Source organism: Stenella coeruleoalba, assembly GCF_951394435.1.
Source record: "Stenella coeruleoalba genome assembly, chromosome: 2".
NCBI classification, from domain to species: domain Eukaryota; kingdom Metazoa; phylum Chordata; class Mammalia; order Artiodactyla; family Delphinidae; genus Stenella; species Stenella coeruleoalba.
In genome coordinates this window covers 92,545,127-92,568,496 of record NC_137147.1, presented here as the reverse complement: position 1 = coordinate 92,568,496, position 23,370 = coordinate 92,545,127, and the positions used below count along the sequence as shown (strand labels likewise).

Genomic DNA, 23,370 nt, shown 5'->3' with positions numbered 1-23,370 from the left:
TGTACTTCTGTATATTTTGAATGTAGCATGACTAGGCCACGTGGAACCAATTTCAGGAGAACTGGGCTCTCTTTTGATTCTTTTTTTAAAATTTTTATTGGAGAATAGTTGATTTACAATGTTGTGTTAGTTTCTGCTGCATGTTTTGGTTCCGTCTTAACTCACCTTTGGCAAGTGCACCTCACATCAGATTTTTTCCTTGAAAAATGACTATGTGAACTCCTCTAAAAAGATCACTGAGGTGCTTTAATTAATTTATTTTTAAGTCCTAGAAACAGTTTAATGTAAAAATGTACACTGTTACAATTATTTGATGTGAATTTCATAGATGAAAAGTTTTGTGTGAATGGTGTGAGGAAAACTTTCTAATGCTCAAAAATTTCTGACCCTAATTATATCTAATTCCTGATGAAATTAATTTTGTTTAGACTATCTGATAACAAAATAAAGCAAGTTTGAATTAAATGAAATATTGTCATTTCTTCCTCACTGAGAAATGAATGGGAATTCTTGAAGGCCCCTATGAAGAGACTGTGACCAGCAAAAATTATTCCTTTTCAGTTTTGAGTTACTGTGTAAACATTTGATATAAAGAGAATCTGTTTGCTCTGTAAACAGAATATATAAAGTAGAAGATAGAAGTATATTTTAAAATGACTATAGATGTGGATTTTTTTTCTTGTGGTATAGCTTGGAACTTCTCCACTTCATCTGGCAGCACAGTACGGACATTATTCCACCACAGAAGTACTACTCCGAGCCGGTGTAAGTAGGGATGCCAGAACCAAAGTGGACCGAACGCCACTGCATATGGCAGCTTCTGAGGGCCATGCCAGCATAGTGGAGGTTTTGCTTAAGGTATGTGTTCTCTTTTTGCACTTTGCTTTTGAAAGTAAGACCCCAAAGGCTATAAAACCATAGTGGTTTTATAAGAGGGAGAAGGGAACTAGTTTTGTTACTGACAGGGTTCTTGGACTCCTTAAGGCCAGACAAGTAATTCAGGCAAGGCTTTATTAGGACTTGTGCTGTAGCACTAGGGAGCGAAAACAAGTATCAGGTTCCCTTGCTCGCTCCCTGACAGGGGAGGAGCTGGTCCCTTAAATGCAGTGAGGGTAGGGGCCAGTCCAGGGGTCACATGGGAGGGGTGGCTTGGGTGGTCTGCCCACCCCCTTAGTGGTGCTGTATGCAGTACCCTGCTTTTGCTCCCAAGTGGGTTTGGAAGTTGGCAGAAGTGGCAGTTGGGTTTTTGGTCTTTTGTATCTTAATTGTTCATAATTTGCCCCAACTGCACATGCACGCAGTTATTTTTAGTCCCTTATATTAGTTTCTTTGTATTCTGTCGCTGGAGGAGATGTTTGTCCAGGTGCAAGCACTGCAGCAAAGGGTCCCAGGTCTGAGCCTGTCTCTGTTTTATTGAATGTCTACTTTTTTCCCCCATGTTATCTCATTTTTTGTGGGTAAGCATTCGAGTGAAAATTATTTTAAAGTGTTATTTTGTGGGGGGAAAAACTTCCTCATTGTATGTTTTTAGTTAAGTCAGACAATTGACTTCTTAGATCTTGGTCTTTGCTGTGGTGAGGGACTACAGCTTTGTCTTACTCAACATATTTAAAACGCACATGGAAGGGAATGTTAGGCTTGAATAATTAACAAACAAATAATACAGGCAGGGCTTTTTCTTTAATCATCTAAATGCCAAAGAGAAAATTCTGAAACAGAGAGTGATAGATTTAGATATTCTTAATTCTTTCTATTCTGGCCTCTAGATCAACTTATCCAAAAAACATACAATATAAGCCACGAGTACAAGTCATGTGTAATTCTAGATTTTGTATAGCTACATTAAAAAAGTAAAAACAAAATAATTTTAATATTATATTTTATTTAACTCGGTATATATAAAATATTATAATTTCAACATGAAATCAATTTAAAAATTATTGAGATGTTTTACATCCTTTTTTTGGTGTGAGGTCTTTGAATTCCAGTGTGTATTTACATGCACAGCATAACTGTATTCGGCTACACGTGTCTAGTGACAACCGTAATGGATAGTGTATCTCTTGATAGCTCCCTATTAATTCATTATATTGCACTGGTTTTGAAAGCAAGGGATATTTTTGTGTAAATAAGGAGCTGGAGGGTTTTGGAGGAATGTTCATAGTTTTCCTTCGCACCTTATGCCATTCTAGCCCTTCATACTCATGGCTGGATGACTGAAAAAATAATTGCTGTACGCCTAAGAAATTAGAAGGAATGCAATTAGGAAAGCCAACATGATAGGAAACTGATTACGTGACAGATGTGTGGTGATTCCTGGAATATGTAGATCATTCAACACACAAAAATAAAGAGTTGGTCATATTAGTAGCAAAGTCTTGGTTTAAAGCACAGTGGCTAGTATTTTCATATCAGGACTTCTTTATATTTCGTATTTTAGAAATTTCTTATTTTGAAATATTTGTATAGCATGGCGCTGATGTCAATGCAAAGGACATGTTGAAGATGACAGCTCTACACTGGGCCACAGAACACAATCATCAAGAGGTGGTGGAACTCTTAATCAAATATGGTGCTGATGTACACACGCAAAGTAAATTTTGTAAAACTGCGTTTGATATTTCAATAGACAATGGGAATGAAGATTTAGCAGAGATACTACAGGTAACTTTTGGCTTTTAATTTAAGAAAATAAAAGGATCTCTGTCATATGGATGATTTGAACTATTTAGCTTGTAGTTTTTCATTTTGGACTTATTTTGGACAGTCCTATTCCTTTTTCACTTCCTCTTTGTTCATTGCTGTTCATTTTCCTAATTGTAAGACCACAGTCTTTGCATGTAACATTAGAAGATTAGATAAAGTGATTACTTTCAGTGTTTGTAAGGTTCTGAATTCCCTTCTATATATTTTAGTCTATTAATTATTTTGATGCATGTTTGGATACCTTATGGTTTTTCAAGTCTGTTATACTTCCACTAACATTTTTTTTTAGGAATCATAATCATGTCCCCTCAGTGAGTGATGCAGTCTTCATCATTCTGATTGGTTTCTTTTATTTTTTCACCATCCTCAAAAAAATCTGTTTGTGAACATAGTTATTTATGGTTTTTGGACAAGTTTTCCTACTAACCAACATTACTTCTCTTTTCTTTAGCTAGACAACATTGATGTAAATTTTCTTCTTTACTTACTGCATCTTCTTGCCTATCTTCTTGTTCTCCTTCCCAGTAGAACTCTTCTCTAAGACTATCTGAGTCTGTTGAACTTCATCTAGTTACTTAAAAGATGTTATGTGTTCAGGAAAATAAATTTTGCTGTGCTTCTTCCAATTCTTTTACTCCCAAGGGTGCAGTTTGGAGCCTAGGGTTGAGGATGGAGGACAATTAACTGAGAAGGATGTGCTTTATATAGGTAGTGTTATATATTGCTGAATATAGTAGAGAACATAATTTGATTTAAGTAATTTAATTTCTGTAGCTGCAGGGCAGCAGAATATCTTTCAACTGTGTTCTATTTATATATAGAACACAGATTTTTTTTTTGGCCCCACCGCGTGGCTCGCGGGATCTTAGTTGCCTGACCAGGGATTGAACCTATGCCCTTGGCAGTGAAAGTGCAGAGTCCTAACTGCTGCACCACCAGGGAATTCACTCAACTGAGTTCTATACAATCCTTTCAGATACCTACTTCGCCTCACATGGGATTTTGCTGCTTTACCTAATAGGGGAACTCAGGATATAAATACATATCTATGATTTACCACTATACTTTCAGTAGACCAGAAACAAAGATTTCCATTTGTATTATATGATTCTTAGATTACAGGATGTTACATTAAAAGTCTGTCCTATATGTTCTGGTTATAATTCTGAAAACACTGTGGTAATTTGTCCTCTAGATTGCTATGCAGAACCAAATCAACACAAACCCAGAGAGTCCCGACACTGTGACGATACACGCTGCAACACCACAGTTTATCATTGGACCTGGAGGGGTGGTGAACCTAACAGGTCTGGTATCTTCAGAAAATTCATCCAAGGCAACAGGTATTGAGATGCATATAGGATAGCTGTTGGGATTTTATGCTTTAGTAGGTATTCATCCTTTTAAGAAAGGACTGTTGGAGAATGAGGGTAAGATTATATCAGCCACCTTGGTTTTCTTTGTTATAATTGGCAAAAAAATTTTTATGAGGCAAAATAATCTAAAGAAAGGTGATATTGCAAAATGTACTGCAGTATTACCTTTCAAAAGTTAATGCTATCCAAGCTCGTTTTTCACAAAACTAATATTATCTAAGCTTCATTTAAGAGTTGAATAAAGTAAAACAAATGATCAGAAAAATTCACTAGATTAAATTCCTTAAAAATTCAAACATGTTTTCTCCTTTATCGTAGATGAAACGGGTGTATCTGCTGTTCAATTTGGAAACTCCTCTACATCAGTATTAGCTACATTAGCTGCCTTAGCTGAAGCATCTGCTCCATTGTCCAATTCTTCAGAAACTCCAGGTTAGAAAAACGAGTCAAATGTGTACATCGAAAGTTGGAGATTCAAATATTTGCACAGGCCAGGAAGGAAATTTAAAAGACTAAAGGGGGCAGGGTTGAGGTTATGGCCATCTGAGGAGAGTGGGGCGGGGCAAGGGTGCATCTCCTACTCAGCTCTAACTGATTATAGTAAAATGCTCAGTTAGTATTGCCAGACTCTGTTTTTTTCAAGGGAAGCTGAAAATCTGGATTTTAAAAGAACATTAAATCTTGGCAATTATTTAAAATTAAATTAAGATTAAAATTAATTAAAATTAAAAACAAACTTGTGTGGTTCACAGAAAACATGTCTGTGTACCCCATTTGGCTTTGTTTTACTACTCTGACTTTTTGTATAAATAAATTAGCTAAGTATATATGAACCTGCTGTCTTTTTCATAACTTTTAATTTTTGGCAGCTCTATTAGAATGACATAAAATCTTAGTGACTGACAAAACTAGGAAATAGCACACCAACAACCACCATTAAAGTATAACTTGGGGTTAAATGATTACAAACAGTATTAATAGCTGGTTTGATAAGGTTTACCTTTATACTTAACCAAAATAATTCTTGCTATAATTATGTAAGTAAAATATTTTTTTAATTAGGGAATTTAAAAGACTCCACAAAATTATTTTTCTTACTGTAGTTTAAGCCATTTTATTTGGACCAATGCTTAAGAAAGTAAAGAATAATTTGTTGTCATTATTTAATTTTTTTTCAAAATGTGACTAATAATAATAATAACAGCAACAGTTCGCTGCATGTTTACTGTGTGTGCTATGCACTATGGCTGATGTTTTACACGTCTCATTTAATCCTCACCAAAAAGATCGAAGGTAGATATTACTGGATTTGACTCTTCAAGGTGATGATTGGATGATGTATTTTTTGGTGGTGGGGGGGTGGTTACTTATCTCTCGCCTTTCTCCCCCTCTCTCTCTCCCTCTCTCCCTCCGTCTCCCCCCTCCCCCCTCCCTCCCCCCTCTCTCCCCCTATGCCCCTCAACTAGTAATAGTAAACATTTATTCATTCTCCAGCTTCTTTAGCATTGTAATCAATGTTTGAATCTAAACCTTTATATTTGGGAGTCTTAAGATTTTTCTGAATCACTTTTGGCCATTAACAGCTACGTGTATCATCCTATTGACATGCTGCTTTTATGACCTATGCCTGGATCTCTTCAGCACCTTTGTAATTGCATAAGTATATCAAAGAAAATTAATTTCATTGGTGGATTTCTATTTGATTAAACTTGTAAAATTTTTGCCTTTATTAAAGTACATATCTCTGAAAATTAATCTTTTCTTCAAAGTCAGCTCGAAGTTTTTACATTTAGATGTTTGACTCCACAAATTGGTCATACCAACTTCTCTAACTTCTACCTTTGAAAATGTTATGTGTGGTCTAGTGTGAGAGAATTGACAATTTTAGTTGATTTTTATTGCATGTGACTTACAGTCTTCTGTGAGCACAACAATTTTTTTATTTCAATACTACATCATAGTGAAATCTTTCTGAAGGTATTTTAAGAGCTTAAATTAAGTTAAAATTCAGGTGAGTACATTGCCGCCAGTATAAACAACTCAGCTGAGTTGTGTAATCACATAAAGAAATATCTTCTCGCAGGTCAGTTTGCACATGCTCAGTCAAGTTATTTCTCTGCCTCTTGGCCGTCCAGTTTCTTTTAACATTATTTGTCAGACTCATCCTGATTTAGAAATGTTTATATGTTTTTTCAAGGACATCTCAGGATCTGGGAAATGAAGTAGTACTCCCATTTTATATATGATGAAATTGAGGTTTGCGGAGGTTAAATAGTTTTGTCTAATGTAGCATGGCTATTAAGTGGTGAAAGGAAGTTTGTGCTCAAGGTCTGACTGATTCCCAAGTTGTGTGTCTGTGACCACTAAATATACTGTTTCCTCTACGCAGTTTCTTCAGGTGATCAGTGGCCGAGTCTCTTCTAGAATGTTTATAATTTGGTTTGTGATAGGAATAAATATTTGTGTAATCATCACTTTGTCTTGTATGAAACAAAAGCATCGCTATTCCTAGTTTTACTTCTGAGGTGTATCTTTTGGAGCAGTCTTTTGAAATAAATGTTCTCCTGTTTGCCCTTTTTAAATGATTGAAAAGAAAATATAAGAACCATCAGTACACTAACTGGTACTGCTCTTATTCTTTTCTTTTACAGGCTAAGTAGTACAGTAAATACATCTTCTGATAATAAATAGCCAGTGTAGCAGCAAATGGACTGCATTTGAAATGGAAGCTAGCTGGCTGACATGGTCCTATATACAGAGGGGAGGTACTCATGATAGTCTAGAATACCATGCTGTTTCATTTGAACTATGGCTTTAAATAGTTCTTTCATGTTTACATTAGGACTATCTTTGACATATAAAACAAATCTTAATGTTAGTCCAATGGGAACATCATAAAGGAAATCAGTCTAGTATAATGCTTTCATTGTGAAACGAAATGTCTTCTTGATGTTACAAGCAAATATAACTTCAGATTGTCACTGTTTGATGATTGAATTGCTTCCTTACTGGCATTTTTTATGTAAATATTTCCAGTTTTATTCTTTTCTCATAAACCTTTATTTTTCCGAGCATTTAACTTGTTAAATTTTTAATCTTCATGCATAATTTTCATGATTCTTTGTTTGATAGAAGTACAAAAAAAAAATTTGATAAATCTCAGTATACCCTGAAGAGTTTGTTGCTAATGTTCATTTTTATTAAATTGGTTTTTTGGGAGTTTTTATTTCAGTTCCTGAGCCCACAGGCCTATGCTAATGTGCATAATTATATTAAATAATCATTAGGTCTATCTAGGTCCAGGCCAGGCCAGAAAAACATGATGAAACACTTGATGTAAGTCATAAATTTAACTTGGCATGATGAAATATAGAAAAATAATGATTAATATGTATAGGGTTCTTGCTATAAGGTTGTTATTATGCTAAGTGCTTTACGTGTACTATCTCATCTCGCAATAGTCATCTGAATTAAGATATTATCATTGATCATTGACTGAGGTTTAGTTTTCAGCTCTGAGGTTTCAGAAATATTTTATTAATATATCCTGGGTTAATATAAAGGACTACTCACACTCAGCAAACTCATAACAAAGTGATACATAAATCAAAATACTAAGTTATTTATTTTTAATTTCTTTTAAAGGGAGGATACAACTGTCTTTTGATACATGAAATTACCTTACTCATTTTGAAACAAATCAGTGAAAATATTTACAGCCTTTAAAAGTATGCAGACACAGTTTTCAAGATACTTGTTTAAAACATCCTTCATAATTTTGGAGTGGAATAATTCAGAAGTATCAGGCATCTCTAACATTAATATAATAATTGTCCTCTTTTACATTATTATTATTTTTTAACATCTTTATTGGAATATAATTGCTTTACAGTGGTGTGTTAGTTTCTGCTTTATAACAAAGTGAATCAATTATACATATACATATGTTCCCATATCTCTTCCCTCTTGCGTCTCCCTCCCTCCCACCCTCCCTATCCTACCCTCCCTATCCCACCCCTGTAGGTGGTCACAAAGCACGGAGCTGATCTCCCTGTGCTATGCAACTGCTTCCCACTAGCTATCTATTTCACATTTGGTAGTGTATATAAGTCCATGCCACTCTCTCACTTCGTCCCAGTTTACCCTTCCCCCTCCCCATGTCCTCAAGTCCATTCTCTATGTCTGCATCTTTATTCCTGTCCTGCCCCTACGTTCTTCAAACAAACTAGTAGAATTTTTGCTTGGAAATAGTTGGAAATTATCTTGTTAATTTATGTACCCAATGATTAGAAGGCTGTGTTACTTTAAATATTCTGTGATTCAAGTTTTCTACTAATTTGAACTGCTCTCAGTTAGTTTGAATTAATATGGTAATATCAACAAGAGCAGCATTCTTAAATTTTGTGTGAATCAGAATCACCTTCTCAACAATCATTTGCCCCAATTCTACCCCAGTGGATTCTGATTCAGTAACTTTAGGGTGGGACCGTGACATCCATGTTTTTAACATGCTCTCAAAAGTGATCCTATGGCACACCAAAATTTAAGAATTTGACCCAAATTTTAAAAGTTCTATTTCTTACTACTAATAGACTGTATAGTAAATATCTAAAGATTGTGAGTGTACTACAGCAAAGATTTGCTTGAATAACATATATTTCTTATTTATTTCATCTTTATGTGTAATTTAATATTTATTCAACTGTTTATGGGGTGCATAGGTGAATCTCTACTAAGGAAAAGATGTGGGAGAGAGGAATGGCTTTCTTTTTTTATTTTATTTAATTAATTAATTTATTTTTACATCTTTATTGGAGTATAATTGCTTTACAATGGTGTGTTAGTTTCTGCTTTATAACAAAGTGAATCAGTTATACATATACATATGTTCCCATATCTCTTCCCTCTTCCGTCTCCCTCCCTCCCACCCTCCCTATCCCACCCCTCCAGGCAGTCACAAAGCACCGAGCTGATCTCCCTGTGCTGTGCGGCTGCTTCCCACTAGCTATCTACCTTACGTTTGGTAGTGTATATATGTCCATGCCTCTCTCTCGCTTTGTCACAGCTCACCCTTCCCCCTCCCCATATCCTCAAGTCCGTTCTCCAGTAGGTCTGTGTCTTTATTCTTGTCTTACCCCTAGGTTCTTCATGACATTTTTTTTTCTTAAATTCCATATATATGTGTTAGCATACGGTATTTGTCTTTCTCTTTCTGACTTACTTCACTCTGTATGACAGACTCTAGGTCTATCCACCTCATTACAAATAGCTCAATTTTGTTTCTTATTATGGCTGAGTAATAGTCCATTGTAATATATGTGCCACATCTTCTTTATCCATTCATCTGATGATGGACACTTAGGTTGTTTCCATCTCCAGGCTATTGTAAATAGAGCTGCAATGAACATTTTGGTACATGACTCTTTTTGAATTATGGTTTTCTCAGGGTATATGCCCAGTAGTGGGATTGCTGGGTCATATGGTAGTTCTATTTGTAGTTTTATAAGGAACCTCCATACTGTTCTTCACAGTGGTTGTATCAATTTACATTCCCACCAACAGTGCAAGAGTCTTCCCTTTTATCCACACCTTCTCCAGCATTTATTGTTTCTAGATTTTTTGATGATGGCCATTCTGACTGCTGTGAGATGATATCTCATTGTAGTTTTGATTTGCATTTCTCTAATGATTAGGGATGTTGAGCATTCTTTCATGTGTTTGTTGGCCATCTGTATATCTTCTTTGGAGAAATGTCTATTTAGGTCTTCTGCCCATTTTTGGATTAGGTTGTTTGTTTTTTTGTTATTGAGCTGCATGAGCTGCTTATAAATTTTGGAGATTAATCCTTTGTCAGTTGCTTCATTTGCACATGTTTTCTCCCATTCTGAGGGTTGTCTTTTGGTCTTGTTTATGGTTTCCTTTGCTGTTCAAAAGCTTTGAAGTTTTATTAGGTCCCATTTGTTTATTTTTGTTTTTATTTCCATTTCTCTAGGAGGTGGGTCAAAAAGGATCTTGCTGTGATTTATGTCAAAGAGTGTTCTGCCTATGTTTTCCTCTAAGAGTTTGATAGTTTCTGGCCTTACATTTAGGTCTTTAATCCATTTTGAGCTTATTTTTGTGTATGGTGTTAGGGAGTGCTCTAATCTCATACTTTTACATGTACCTGTCCAGTTTTCCCAGCACCACTTATTGCAGAGGCTGTCCTTTCTCCACTGTACATTCCTGCCTCCTTTATGAAAGATAAGGTGACCATATGTGCGTGCGTTTATCTCTGCGCTTTCTATCCTGTTCCATTGATCTGTCTTTCTGTTTTTGTGCCAGTACCATAGTGTCTTGATTACTGTAGCTTTGTAGTATAGTCTGAAGTCAGGGAGCCTGATTCCTCCAGCTCCGTTTATCGTTCTCAAGATTGCTTTGGCTATTCGGGGTCTTTTGTGTTTCCATACGAATTGTGAAATTTTTTGTTCCAGTTCTGTGAAAAATGCCAGTGGTAGTTTGATAGGGATTGCATTGAATCTGTAGATTGCTTTGGGTAGTAGAGTCATTTTCACAATGTTGATTATTTCAATCCAAGAACATGGTATATCTCTCCATCTATATGTATCATCTTTAGTTTCTTTCATCAGTGTCTTATAATTTTCTGCATACAGGTCTTTTGTCTCCTTAGGTAGGTTTATTCCTAGATATTTTATTCTTTTTGTTGCAGTGGTAAATGGTAGTGTTTTCTTGATTTCACTTTCAGATTTTTCATCAGTAGTGTATAGGCATGTCAGAGATTTCTGTGCATTAATTTTGTATCCTGCTACTTTACCAAATTCATTGATTAGCTCTAGTAGTTTTCTAGTGGCATCTTTAGGATTCTCTATGTATAGTATCATGTCATCTGCAAACAGTGACAGCTTTACTTCTTCCTTTCCGATTTGGATTCCTTTTATTTCCTTTTCTTCTCTGATTGCTGTGGCTAAAACTTCCAAAACTATGTTGAGTAAGAGTGGTGAGAGTGGGCAACCTTGTCTTGTTCCTGATCTTAGTGGAAATGCTTTCAGTTTTTCACCATTGGCTGTGTGTTTGTCATATGGCCTTTATTATGTTGAGGAAAGTTCCCTCTATGCCTACTTTCTGCAGGGTTTTCATTATAAATGGGTGTTGAATTTTGTCAAAAGCTTTCTCTGCATCTATTGAGATGACCATACGGTTTTTCTCCTTCAATTTGTTAATATGCTGTGTCACGTTCATTGATTTGCATATATTGAAGAATCCTTGCATTCCTGGAATAAACCCAACTTGATCATGGTGTATGATCCTTTTTTTTTTTTTTTTTTTAAATTTATTTATTTTATTTTTGGCTGCGTTGGGTCTTCGTTGCTGCACGCGGGCTTTCTCTAGTTGCCAGAGTGGGGGCTACTCTTTTTTGCGGTGTGCGGGCCCCTCATTGCAGTGGTTTCTCTTGCTGTAGAGCACTGGCTATAGAGCGCAGGCTCAGTAGCTGTGGCGCACGGGCCCAGCTGCTCCGCGGCATGGGGGATCCTCTCGGACCAGGGCTCGAACCCGTATCCCCTGCATCGGCAGGCGGACTCTTAACCACTGCACCACCAGGGAAGTCCCGTATGATCCTTTTAATGTGCTGTTGGATTCTGTTTGCTAGTATTTTGTTGAGGATTTTTGCATCTATGTTCATCAGTGATATTGGCCTGTAGTTTTCTTTCTTTGTGACATCCTTGTTTGGTTTTGGTTTCAGGGTGATGGTGGCCTCGTTGAATGAGTTTGGAAGTGTTCCTCCCTCTGCTGTGTTTTGGAAGAGTTTGAGAAGGATAGGTGTTAGCTCTTCTCTAAATGTTTGATAGAATTTGCCTGTGAGGCCATCTGGTCCTGGGCTTTTCTTTGTTGGAAGATTTTTAATCACAGTTTCAATTTCAGTGCTTGTGATTGGTCTGCTCATATTTTCTATTTCTTCCTGATTCAGTCTTGGCAGGTGGTGCATTTCTACGAATTTGTCCATTTCTTCCAAACTGTCCATTTTATTGGCATAGAGTTGTTTGTAATATTCTCTCATGATCTTTTGTATTTCTGCAGTGTCAGTTGTTACTTCTCCTTTTTTCATTTCTAATTCTATTGATTTGAGTCTTCTCCCTTTTTTTCTTGATGAGTCTGGCTAATGCTTTATCAATTTTGTTTATCTTCTCAAAGAACCAGGTTCTAGTTTTATTGATCTTTGCTATCATTTCCTTCCTTTCTTTTTCATTTATATCTGATCTGATCTTTATGATTTCTTTGCTTCTGCTAACTTTGGGTTTTTTTCTTCTTCCTTCTCTGATTGCTTTAGGTGCAAGGTTAGGTTGTTTATTCGAGATGTTTCCTGTTTCTTAAGGTGGGCTTGTATTGCTATAAACTTCCCTCTTAGAACTGCTTTTGCTGTGTCCCATAGACTTTGAGTTGTCGTATCTCCATTGTCATTTGTTTCTAGGTATTTTTTACTTTCCTCTTTGATTTCTTCAGTGATCACTTCGTTATTAAGTAGTATATTGTTTAGCCTCCATGTGTTTGTATTTTTTACAGATCTTTTCCTGTAATTGATATCTAGTCTCATAGCATTGTGGTCGGAAAAGATACTTGATACAATTTTCTTAAAATTACCAAGGCTTGTTTTATGACCCAAGATATGATCTATCCTGGAGAATGTTCCATGAGCACTTGAGAAGAAAGTGTATTCTGTTGTTTTTGGATGGAATGCCATATAAATATCAATTAAGCCCATCTTTTTTAATGTATCATTTAAAGCTTGTGTTTCCTTATTTATTTTTATTTTGGATGATCTGTCCATTGATGAAAGTGGGGTGTTAAAGTCCCCTAGTATGAATGTGTTACTGTCGATTTCCCCTTTTATGGCTGTTAGTATTTGCCTTATGTATTGAGGTGCTCCTATGTTGGGTGCATAAATATTTACAATTGCTATATCTTCTTCTTGGATCGATCCCTTGATCATTATGTAGTGTCCTTCTTTGTCTCTTCTAATAGTCTTTATTTTAAAGTCTATTTTGTCTGATATGAGAATTGCTACTCCAGCTTTCTTTTGGTTTCCATTTGCATGCAATATCTTTTTCCATCCCCTTACTTTCAGTCTGTATGTTTCTCTAGGTCTGAAGTGGGTCTCTTTGTAGACAGCATATATATGGGTCTTGTATTTGTATCCATTCAGCCAATCTGTGTCTTTTGGTGGGAGCATTTAGTCCATTTACATTTAAGGTAATTATCGATATGTATGTTCCTATTCCCATTTTCTTAATTGTTTTGGGTTCATTATTGTAGGTCTTTTCCTTCTCTTGTGTTTCTTGCCTAGAGAAGTTCCTTTAGCATTTGTTGTAAAGCTGGTTTGGTGGTGCTGAACTCTCTCAGCTTTTGCTTGTCTGTAAAGGTTTTAATTTCTCCATCAAATCTGAATGAGATCCTTGCTGGGTAGAGTAATCTTGGTTGCAGGTTTTTCTCCTTCATCACTTTAAATATGTCTTGCCACTGGCTTCTTGCTTGCAGGGTTTCTGCTGAAAGATCAGCTGTTAACCTTATGGGGATTCCCTTGTGTGTTATTTGTTGTTTTTCCCTTGCTGCTTTTAATATGCTTCTTTGTATTTAATTTTTGACAGTTTGATTAATATGTGTCTTGGCGTATTTCTCCTTGGATTTATCCTGTATGGGACTCTCTGTGCTTCCTGGACTTGATTAACTATTTCCTTTCCCATGTTTCGGAAGTTTTCAACTATAATCTCTTCAAATATTTTCTCAGTCCCTTTCTTTTTCTCTTCTTCTTCTGGAACCCCTATAATTCGAATCTTGGTGCGTTTAATGTTGTCCCAGAGGTCTCTGAGACTGTCCTCAGTTCTTTTCATTCATTTTCTTTATTCTGCTCTGCAGTAGTTATTTCCACTATTTTATCTTCCAGGTCACTTATCCGTTCTTCTGCTATTGATCCCATCTAGAGTATTTTTCATTTCATTTATTGTGTTGTTCATTGCTGTTTGTTTCATCTTTAGTTCTTCTAGGTCCTTGTTAAATGTTTCTTGCATTTTGTCTATTCTATTTCCAAGATTTTGGATCATCTTTACTATCATTTTTCTGAATGCTTTTTCAGGTAGACTGCCTATTTCCTCTTCATTTGTTAGGTCTGGTGGGTTTTTATCTTGCTCCTTCATCTGCGGTGTGTTTTTCTGTCTTCTCATTTTGCTTATCTTACTGTGTTTGGGGTCTCCTTTTTGCAGGCTGCAGTTTCGTAGTTCCCGTTGTTTTTGGTGTCTGTCCCCAGTGACTAAGGTTGGTTCAGTGGGTTTTGTAGGCTTCCTGGTGGAGGGGACCAGTGCCTGTGTTCTGGTGGATGAGGCTGGATCTTGTCTTTCTGGTGGGCAGGTCCACGTCTGGTGGTGTGTTTTGTGGGTGTCTGTGGACTTATTATGATTTTAGGCAGCCTCTCTGCTAATGGGTGGAGTTTTGTTCCTGTCTTGCTAGTTGTTTGGCATAGGATATCCAGCACTGTAGCTTGCTGGTCGTTGAGTGAAGCTGGGTGCTGGTTTTGAGATGGAGATCTCTGGGAGATTTTCGCCGTTTGATATTATGTGGAGCTGGGAGGTCTCTTGTGGACCAGTGTCCTGAAGTTGGCTCTCCCACCTCAGAGGCACAGCACTGACTCCTGGCTGCAGCAGCAAGAGCCTTTCAACCACACGGCTCAGAATAAAAGGGAGAAAAAGTAGAAAGAAAGAATTAGTAGAAGGAGGGAGCGAAGGAGGGAGGGAGGAAGGAGGGAAGGAAGGAAAAAAAGAAAGAAGATAAAGTACAATAAAATAAAGTAAGGTAAAATATAAAGTTATTAAAATAAAAAATAATTGTTAAGAGAAAAAGAAAAAAAAAAAAACGGACTTATAGAACCCTAGGACAAATGGTGGAAGCAAAGCTATACAGACAAAATCTCACACAGAAGCATACACATAGACACTTTTCACAAAAAGAGGAAAAGGGGAACAAATCATAAATCTTGCTCTCAAAGTCCACCTCCTCAATTTGGGATGATTCGTTATCTATTCATGTATTCCACAGATGCAGGGTACATCAAGTTGATTGGGGAGCTTTAATCCACTGCTTCTGAGGCTGCTGGGAGAGATTTCCCTTTCTCTTCTTTGTTCTCACAGCTCCCAGGGGCTCAGCTTTGGATTTGGCCCCACCTCTGCGTGTAGGTCGCTGGAGGGCGTCTGTTCTTCTCTCAGCCAGGACAGGGATAAAGAAGCCGCTGATTCAGGGGCTCTGGCTCACTCAGGCCAGGGGGAGGGAGGGGCACGGAGTGCGGGGCGAGCGTGCAGCGGCAGTGGCCAGCATGAAGTTGCACCAGCCTGAGGCGCGCCGTGCGTTCTCCCGGGGGAGTTGTCCCTGGTTCCCGGGACCCCGGCAGTGGCGGGCTGCACAGGCTCCCCGGAAGGGGGTTGTGGATAGTGACCTGTGCTCGCACACAGGCTTCTTGGTGGCGGCAGCAGCAGCAGCCTTAGCGTCTCATGCCCGTCTCTGGGGTCCGCGCTTTTAGCGGCGGCTCCCGCCCGTCTCTGGAGGGCCTTTAAGCAGCGCTCTTAATCCCCTCTCCTGGCGCACCAGGAAACAAAGAGGGAAGAAAATGTCTCTTGCCTCTTCGGCAGGTCCAGACTTTTCCCCGGACTCCCTCCTGGCTATACGTGGCGCACTAAACCCCTGCAGGCTGTGTTCATGCCGCCAACCCCGGTCCTCTCCCTGCGCTCCGACCGAAGCCCGAGGCTCAACTCCCAGTCCCGCCCGCCCCGGCGTGTGAGCAAACAAGCCTCTCGGGCTGGTGAGTGCCGGTCGGCACTATAGTTCTTCAGAGGACAGAGATTACTTTTAGCTGGAGTTGGGGCATGGGGCTAGGGGAGTGGGGTGAGGTTGAGTTGTACCCTAAAGAATGAATGGGATTTAAGGATTTAGATAGGTAAGAACTCATTTCAAGTTATTCCATTTTGGAATGTATTCCAAAATGAAGATACAAAAAAGTAAATATTTTCTTTTGGGGATTGCAGCTGCCTTTTTCCTCATAAGAAAACCGCCCCTGGTGGTACACTATTAAACAGAGGCAATCATGTTGTCCTATTTTTCTACCAAAGCTTACACACCAGTCTGTTACAGGTGTTTCCTATTTGGAAAATCAAAATTCCAGGAAGCTCTCACCCTTACTCTCACTTCTTGCTTTAGGACAAAATTAAAATGTACAAATAATAAAAATTCATGGAGGGATATATCATGCTTATGTTAAAGGAATAACTCAAAACTGTTCTTGAGCTAAGTTTTCCATATATTGGTTTACAAATAGCTGTTCATTTACAATTAGAAAAATATTTATTCATTCATTGAACAGATTGTTGTTGAATATCTCTTATGTTCTGGTAAACAATCATATACAGTCCCAACCTTTGTGGAACACGTAGTCTTTCAGTAGAATGAGATATTAAAGTTATTCACTCAGATAAATACTTGTGATTCGTGGTATATATAAAGAATACAGGATTTTGACCAAGTTGGTGAGTCTTTCTAGAGGAAGAGACATTTAAACTAAATTTAAACTAATTCCTATATATATTTACTATACTACATTTAAACTAATTCCTATGTATATTAAAAAATATACATAGGAATTAGTGGAGCAAAACTTGGGGGAAGAACATTTTAGGAAGGAGGACACATGTGAAGCTTTTGAGGCAGGAAAGCTTGTCCTTTCAGAGGACTCAGAGACCAGCGTGGCTGAGCTCAGCAAGTGGGAGAGTAAGTCATGGTAATTGAAGGTAAGATTATATAGGACTTTTAAAATGATTTCTTTGGTGGGCTCTGGAAGGGAGTTTAGTTAGGAGTCTAATGCAGTCACCTGGGGAAGAAATAATGGTAGCGTGGATTAGGATTTGGCAAAGGGATAATAAGAAGTGAATAGATTTGAGAGTTATTTAGTTGTAGAATCAGAAGTTAAAATTGGTTGGATGTAGGCCTTACATCTGCAGTGTAGTTTAGTCCTTATGAAACTCTTATAAAACAATATTTTATGGCTCTAACCTACAGTTTTACATTGATTTTGCATTGCTTAGCCTTATTCTTTCTTGCGGCCCAGCTATATAATCCCATTAAATGGACATCTGTGACTACCCTTCTTTTTGTCTTTAGAGCAACTTAAGCTAATTGTTAATAAGGTGGTTTTTTCCAAAGGTATAATGCATCTGGTGGCTGTTTCCCTCCTTTCTCCTAATAGTGAAATTTGAGTCAGGTCCCCTTTGCATGTTGTTGTTTTTTTTTTGTCTGTTCCTAAAGTAGATCAATAAAAGTGAATTGGCTTTCAGGTATATGTTACTGGGCTTCATAAGATTGTCTTGTTTTTGCCTTTTTAAAAAAAATGTCAGGTTCTATTGCAGGCAATCCTACTTTTGAAATGTTATTTTTTTCTTCAGTAAGCCTAGTTTCTATTTTATTGAAATATTTATATGCATATAGAATTTTCAATCTTCTAGTAACATCTGAAAGACAGTTTTTTCCTTGTCTTAGTTGACTTTTATGGCATTAAAATTCAAAAGTCATGTTGAACAAGAGGTCTCAAACATTTTCAGAGATGCTGTAGATTATCTAGGCTCTCTTTGTATATTATAACTTGACTTTTAAATTAGACCAATGAATATTTATTAGTTATTTTTTTATCCGGGGGTTTTATATTTGGATATATCTGTCTATGTATATTTTTTTAAATAACATTCTTTTTAAAGTTTTTAGGCTTTCTGTTTTATTCTTACATGTTTCAACATTTCACTGCTGGGTTGTTTTTAGGATTACTGAGGGGGTTCTTTGTTTTCTTACATAATTGGTTTCCTTATAATTTTTTCTTAAATTCCTTACCATAGCACAACTTAAAAAGAAAGCTTTTTAGATGAAAGGCAAGAACTCTCTTATCTTAATGACAGTCATTCCAAATAGTGCAAAGATGAAAGTTCTTGAGTTGTGCCTTGATCATATGTGGTCTCAGAAATTTCTTACATATGATTATGTTTTTAAAAATACTTGCTACTTATAGTTAACATTCAACCATAGTGAACATTTGTTTTTCATATGGATATTTTTTACAAGATCAAAGCAATAGTTAATGTCTTTGAAAACCTCAGTAGTTGTTCTATTGAATACATTACTGTTTTATGCCCTACATTTCATTTTAATAATTATCTTCCTGAAATTTTCTTAAGTGCTTGGTGATAAAGCCTAATTATGGTTTAAGACAAACAAAAATGAGAGAACTCAAAACATAAAGGTTTTTGCATTTTGAATATCATCTGTGGTTTGCATTGTGACCCTTGATTACCCAAATAACACAGTAACAGGGTTGCAGCCAGGCCTGTTACCATGAGTTCATCCTTGAAAACTAGGGTCCTAGTACTTATCTTGCCTTTTATTAAAAAAGGAGTTTGTTTAATTAGAGCATCTCTGTATTTAGTAAATCCCTTGGTCATTAATATCCATGACATTCTGCTGGAATTTGGTAGCAACTTGGCGTGTTTCAGAGTAACTGTGTATCTGAAGGGTAGTGTGACTTCAGGAGAGAATGATTTTATTTCATTACACTTTTGGTAAAGTGTTGCCTCAAATAACACATTTCAAAAAACCATATCATTTAGAAATAGTTTTTTTGGTCATTTCTTTTTTCAGAATTAGTTATATTAAAATGTTTTTTAATGTTGATAGTTATTAAAACCCATAGAAAAATTGGAGAATGAACTTTATACCTTGCAACTGTATTCACCACCTGTTAACATCTTGCCACACCTGCATGTTCACACACAAACACAGACACATGCTTTTATTTTGCCATATTATCTGAAAGTAGGCTAAAGACATCATGACACTTCATCCTTAAATTCTTCAGCATGTATCTACCAAGAACAAGGACAGCTTCCTATGTATTCACAGTTCTATTATGTTTCTTAAAAACAATATTAATTTAGTAATATTATCTGGCATATGGTCCATATTCAAGTTTCCTCAATTATCCCCAAAATGTCCTTTATAACTATTTGTTTTCACCCAGGATCCAATCAAAGTTCACACACTATATTCGATTATTATGTCTCTTTAGTCTCCCCCAATCTAGGACAGTCTTACTGCCTCACTTGTTCTTTATGACACTGAAATCTTTGTAGAGTTTAAGCCAGTTGTCTGCAGGATCACTCACATTCTAGATTCATTTGTTTCTTAATAATTAGATTCAGGTCAAACATTTCCAATAAGAACACAGGGATATTTTGTAATCTCCTGTTGCATCACATCAGGAGTCACTTTAATTGCTGTGTAGTATTCCAGTGCATGAATCTACCAGTTTATTCATTCTACTTTTGACAGATATTTGATTTGTTTCAAGTTTTTGACTATTATGAGTAAAGCTGCTATGTGTAGTCTTTTGGGATCAGTAGTTGGGCGTAGCTTGTGGGAAGGGATTTTGGCAATTTCTTTACCTAGGCAAGACCTGGAGTGCTGTGTTCAGCTGCCAGAATCCTCTCTGAACCTTTCATAAAACATTGAGAACATAGTTTTGAATTTTATTTATGTAAATGTTAATATATTTTTTCATAGCCTACAGTACCAGATCTATTTGCCACTTATTATGAAGGCAACCCTTGCTCACACAATCCAAAAAGGGAATACTGTTTATTCTCTCTGCTTGAAGAATACAAATTTCCATGTTTTGTTGGATAGGAAATATATATCAACTCATATATGTAAATTTGAATGGAGTATAACCACATACAATATCTTATTTTTTGGATTGTGGAATCTTATTAAGCTGGCATAACCTTTGTCATATCTGTGACCTTAGGAGAGCTTCTAAATTTCGTACCTCATAGAACTAAATGAAGATAGTTTATTTAAACATGTGCATGCATAGATAGTTGGAACTCACTTATTGTAAATTGTGGGACTTGTAGTCAACTGTTTACATAGGTATCTACAACACCAATGGAGACTGAATTTAAAAATCATGTAAAAGCTTTTCTGTGTAAGAAAGAAGGACGGACAGCAAAGGTAGCAGAGCAAAAATAAACTTCTGTTCATACTTTTATATATGTTCACTGATCTTTACATATATATTTTTTTTTCCAGTAGTGGCTACGGAGGAAGTAGTTACTGCAGAATCTGTGGATGGTGCAATTCAGCAAGTAGTTAGTTCAGGGGGTCAGCAAGTCATCACAATAGTTACAGATGGAATTCAGCTTGGAAATTTGCACTCCATTCCAACCAGTGGAATAGGTCAGCCCATCATTGTGACCATGCCAGATGGACAACAAGGTTGGTAGAAGGCATTTACATAAAGTTTGCATTTATTCTTAATCCTCAGGAAATTGTGACATGTTTTTCAAAGCATTTATTTTTGCCTTAAATTTTGTTTTTGTAACCTTTTGCAGCAGACTTAATTGCCTAGTTTTATTTGCTTAGGCTACTGTTAAAATTAGCTTGCTTTCTCTGGTTGTATACTAGGTACAAAGAGGAATTGGCCCCAAAGTATTCTGGTTGGAAAATGAGCTTAAATAAATAATTCAAAATCAGTATTGGACAATACTTTCCTAGGCCATTTAATGCAATTCAGATATCATACGGGCTTTTAAAAACACCATGTGAAAAAAAGCTACTTAAAAAGAAGTTGGACTTAGGAGTTATGGTAGGAACATAGTGACAACTTTTAGCAGCTTTGTTGATAATTGTCCCAATTTTTTCCTTTTGAGTAATAAGAGAGTAGTAATAAGATAGATGAAACATAAGCCCCAGTTTCATGTTTAGTGAACCTAAAAGACTGAGAAAACCACAAAATTCCATATTTTAAGTGCTTGCCAAAAACATCTTAAGATCTAAGCCAGGGCAGTATCAGGGAAACCCCCAGTCGTGCATCAAGAAAAGGGGTTGAGCTCAGAAATCAGCAATAAATATACACTTCCAGTAAGACAGGGCCCAATCTGAGTAGGAAGTGCTGCAAGTAGGATTAAGATAGACTAGAGCATGAAAGCTGGAGGAAGCAGAAAGAGAAGGTGCAGAAAGTTCCTATCTGAACAAGCATCCCAGTACCCAGTACTCTGTACTCCCCCACCCCCCACCAAAAAAAGTATGTGCACACATAACCTTTTAGAAAACGACTAGGATTGCAGAGACCAAGCCTCTTCATGGCCTGTGAAGGAATTAGGGAACGGAAGGGCTGGAGGTAGAAGTTCTCCTAAACCAGGTTTGGTTTAGAGTGATAGTGGAGGTATGGCCCTGCAGAGAGGCCAGGTCTCAAGGAATGATTTTGTTGCCATAGCAGTGGAGGAGGAAACCCTTGACCTGTGGAGCCTGGGAGGCTTTTCTCACCGCTATGCAGAAATCTCCTGCTGGTGGTCCAAGATTTGGATCAAGCCCAGGTACTTTCACAAAGCTTTAAAGAACTAATTCTAATTATATAGAAAAGAAGAAACTTTCAAAGTATTTGTTTTAAGCAGATATAACATTGTTTCCAAAACCTGACATTATACACACAGTCTAATCTCATTGATGAACAAATGGAAAGAAACTCATGTTTTTGGATAGGATGACTCACTATTATAAAGCTCTCAATTCTTCCTGAGTTAATTGATAAATGTAATGTGATAGGAAAAAAAAGACTGTATTAGTTTGCTAGGGCTGCCATAACAAACTACCACAGACTGGGTGACTTAACAGAAGTTTATCTTCTCACAGTGCTGGAAGGTGGAAGTCTAAGATCAAGGTGTTGGCAGGTTTGGTTTCTTCTGAGGCCTTTCTCCTTGGCTTGCAAATGGCTGCCTTCTTGCTGTGTCCTGATATAGTCAGCCCTCAGTCTGTGTGTGTTGTCTGCGACCTAACCTCTTATAAGGAGACCAGTCATATTGGATTAGGACCCACTTAAATGACTTCATTTTGGACTTCTCTGGTGGCGCAGTGGTTAAGAATCTGCTTGCCAATGCAGGGGACGTGGGTTCGAGCCCTGGTCGGGGAAGATCCCACATGCCACGGAGCAACTAAGCCAGTGCACCAAAGCTACCGAGCCCGTGCTCTAGAGCCCGCGAGCCACAACTACCAAAGCCTGCGTGCCTAGAGCCCATGCTCTGCAGCAGGAGAAGCCACCACAATGAGAAGCCTGTGCACTGCAACAAACAGTTGCCCCCGCTCGCCACAGCTAGAGAAAGTCTGTGCACAGCAACGAAGACCCAATGCAGCCAAAAATAAAACCAAAATCTCATTTTACCTTTTTAACCTTTTTAAAGGCCCTATCTCCAAATACATTTTGAGGTACTGGGGGTTAGGACTTAAAACATTTGAATTTTGAGGGGGACACAATTCAAGCCATAACAAAGACCAATAGGTCTTTTTCTGGAATTAGCCAAACAGATTCTGAAGTTTATTTTGATAGAGGAGGAGGGAAGAAGAATAAGGATAACTAGAAAAGAAGAGCAATGAGAGGAGCCTACTGAATATTAAAATAAACTTTTAAAGCTTTCATAATTTAAAAATTATAACTGGAAAATGAATATATAGACTATGTAGGTAGTCCAGTGAAACAGATATAATTCTCAGTTCTTCTTGAGTGAATTTATAAGTGTAATGTAATATGGTATGAGTTAAAAGAAATACTTTAATTCTCAATATTTCTAATGTTTTAATTACATTGTACTAAATAAATAATAGTTTTACTATTTTTTCATTTATTTACATTTATAAATGACAGTAGGAGAGTTTTTAATGTTTTGACAACCTTAAAGGCTGTAGGACAGTTGTAATTTTTCCCATTGATGATTAAGATTGTTTTGCATAGTTTTAGCTTGCACAGTCATGTTTATGTTCCCACACTGGTTATGCAAAGCAAGGACAGCCTCTTGCTCTCTGTATATTTATGTAAAGATATTTATGTACATTTATGTAAAGAGATACTAAAAATTGGGACAGTCTAACAACCCAGTGGAAAGACAAGCAAAGTTTATAAACAGACATTGTTCATAATGGTGTATCCTCACAGTGGAATATAATGCAGCTAAATGAAAGAAAGCTCTCTGTGTCTTGGCGAAAGATAGCCTAGATATATGGAGTGAAAAAAGCAGACACAGAACGATATATCTATCTTATGTATGTTTGAATGTATGTTTTGTATGTATGCTACCTTTCGTGTAAGAGAGAGAAAAAGGAGAATGTATATTCATGTTTGGTTTTACATAAATGAACACAAGAACAATGTATAAGCAACCAGTAAAAG

At 37.0% G+C, this 23,370-nt stretch overlaps 1 protein-coding gene across 2 annotated transcripts in view; it reads left to right on the top strand.

Annotated features, from left to right (window-relative positions):
• GABPB1 (GA binding protein transcription factor subunit beta 1) overlaps positions 1 to 23,370 on the top strand; it is an 80,437-nt gene that overhangs the window by 50,159 nt on the left and 6,908 nt on the right. The window contains exons 3-7 of one of the 2 annotated variants that reach the window (XM_079912614.1): positions 691 to 858; positions 2,470 to 2,664; positions 3,902 to 4,013; positions 4,401 to 4,514; positions 20,241 to 20,426. In XM_079912614.1, coding sequence (XP_079768740.1) covers positions 691 to 858; positions 2,470 to 2,664; positions 3,902 to 4,013; positions 4,401 to 4,514; positions 20,241 to 20,426 — 775 coding nt within the window. Of the gene's footprint in view, positions 1 to 690; positions 859 to 2,469; positions 2,665 to 3,901; positions 4,050 to 4,400; positions 4,515 to 20,240; positions 20,427 to 23,370 lie in introns of both variants that reach the window. The other variant, XM_079912613.1, reaches the window with a different exon arrangement.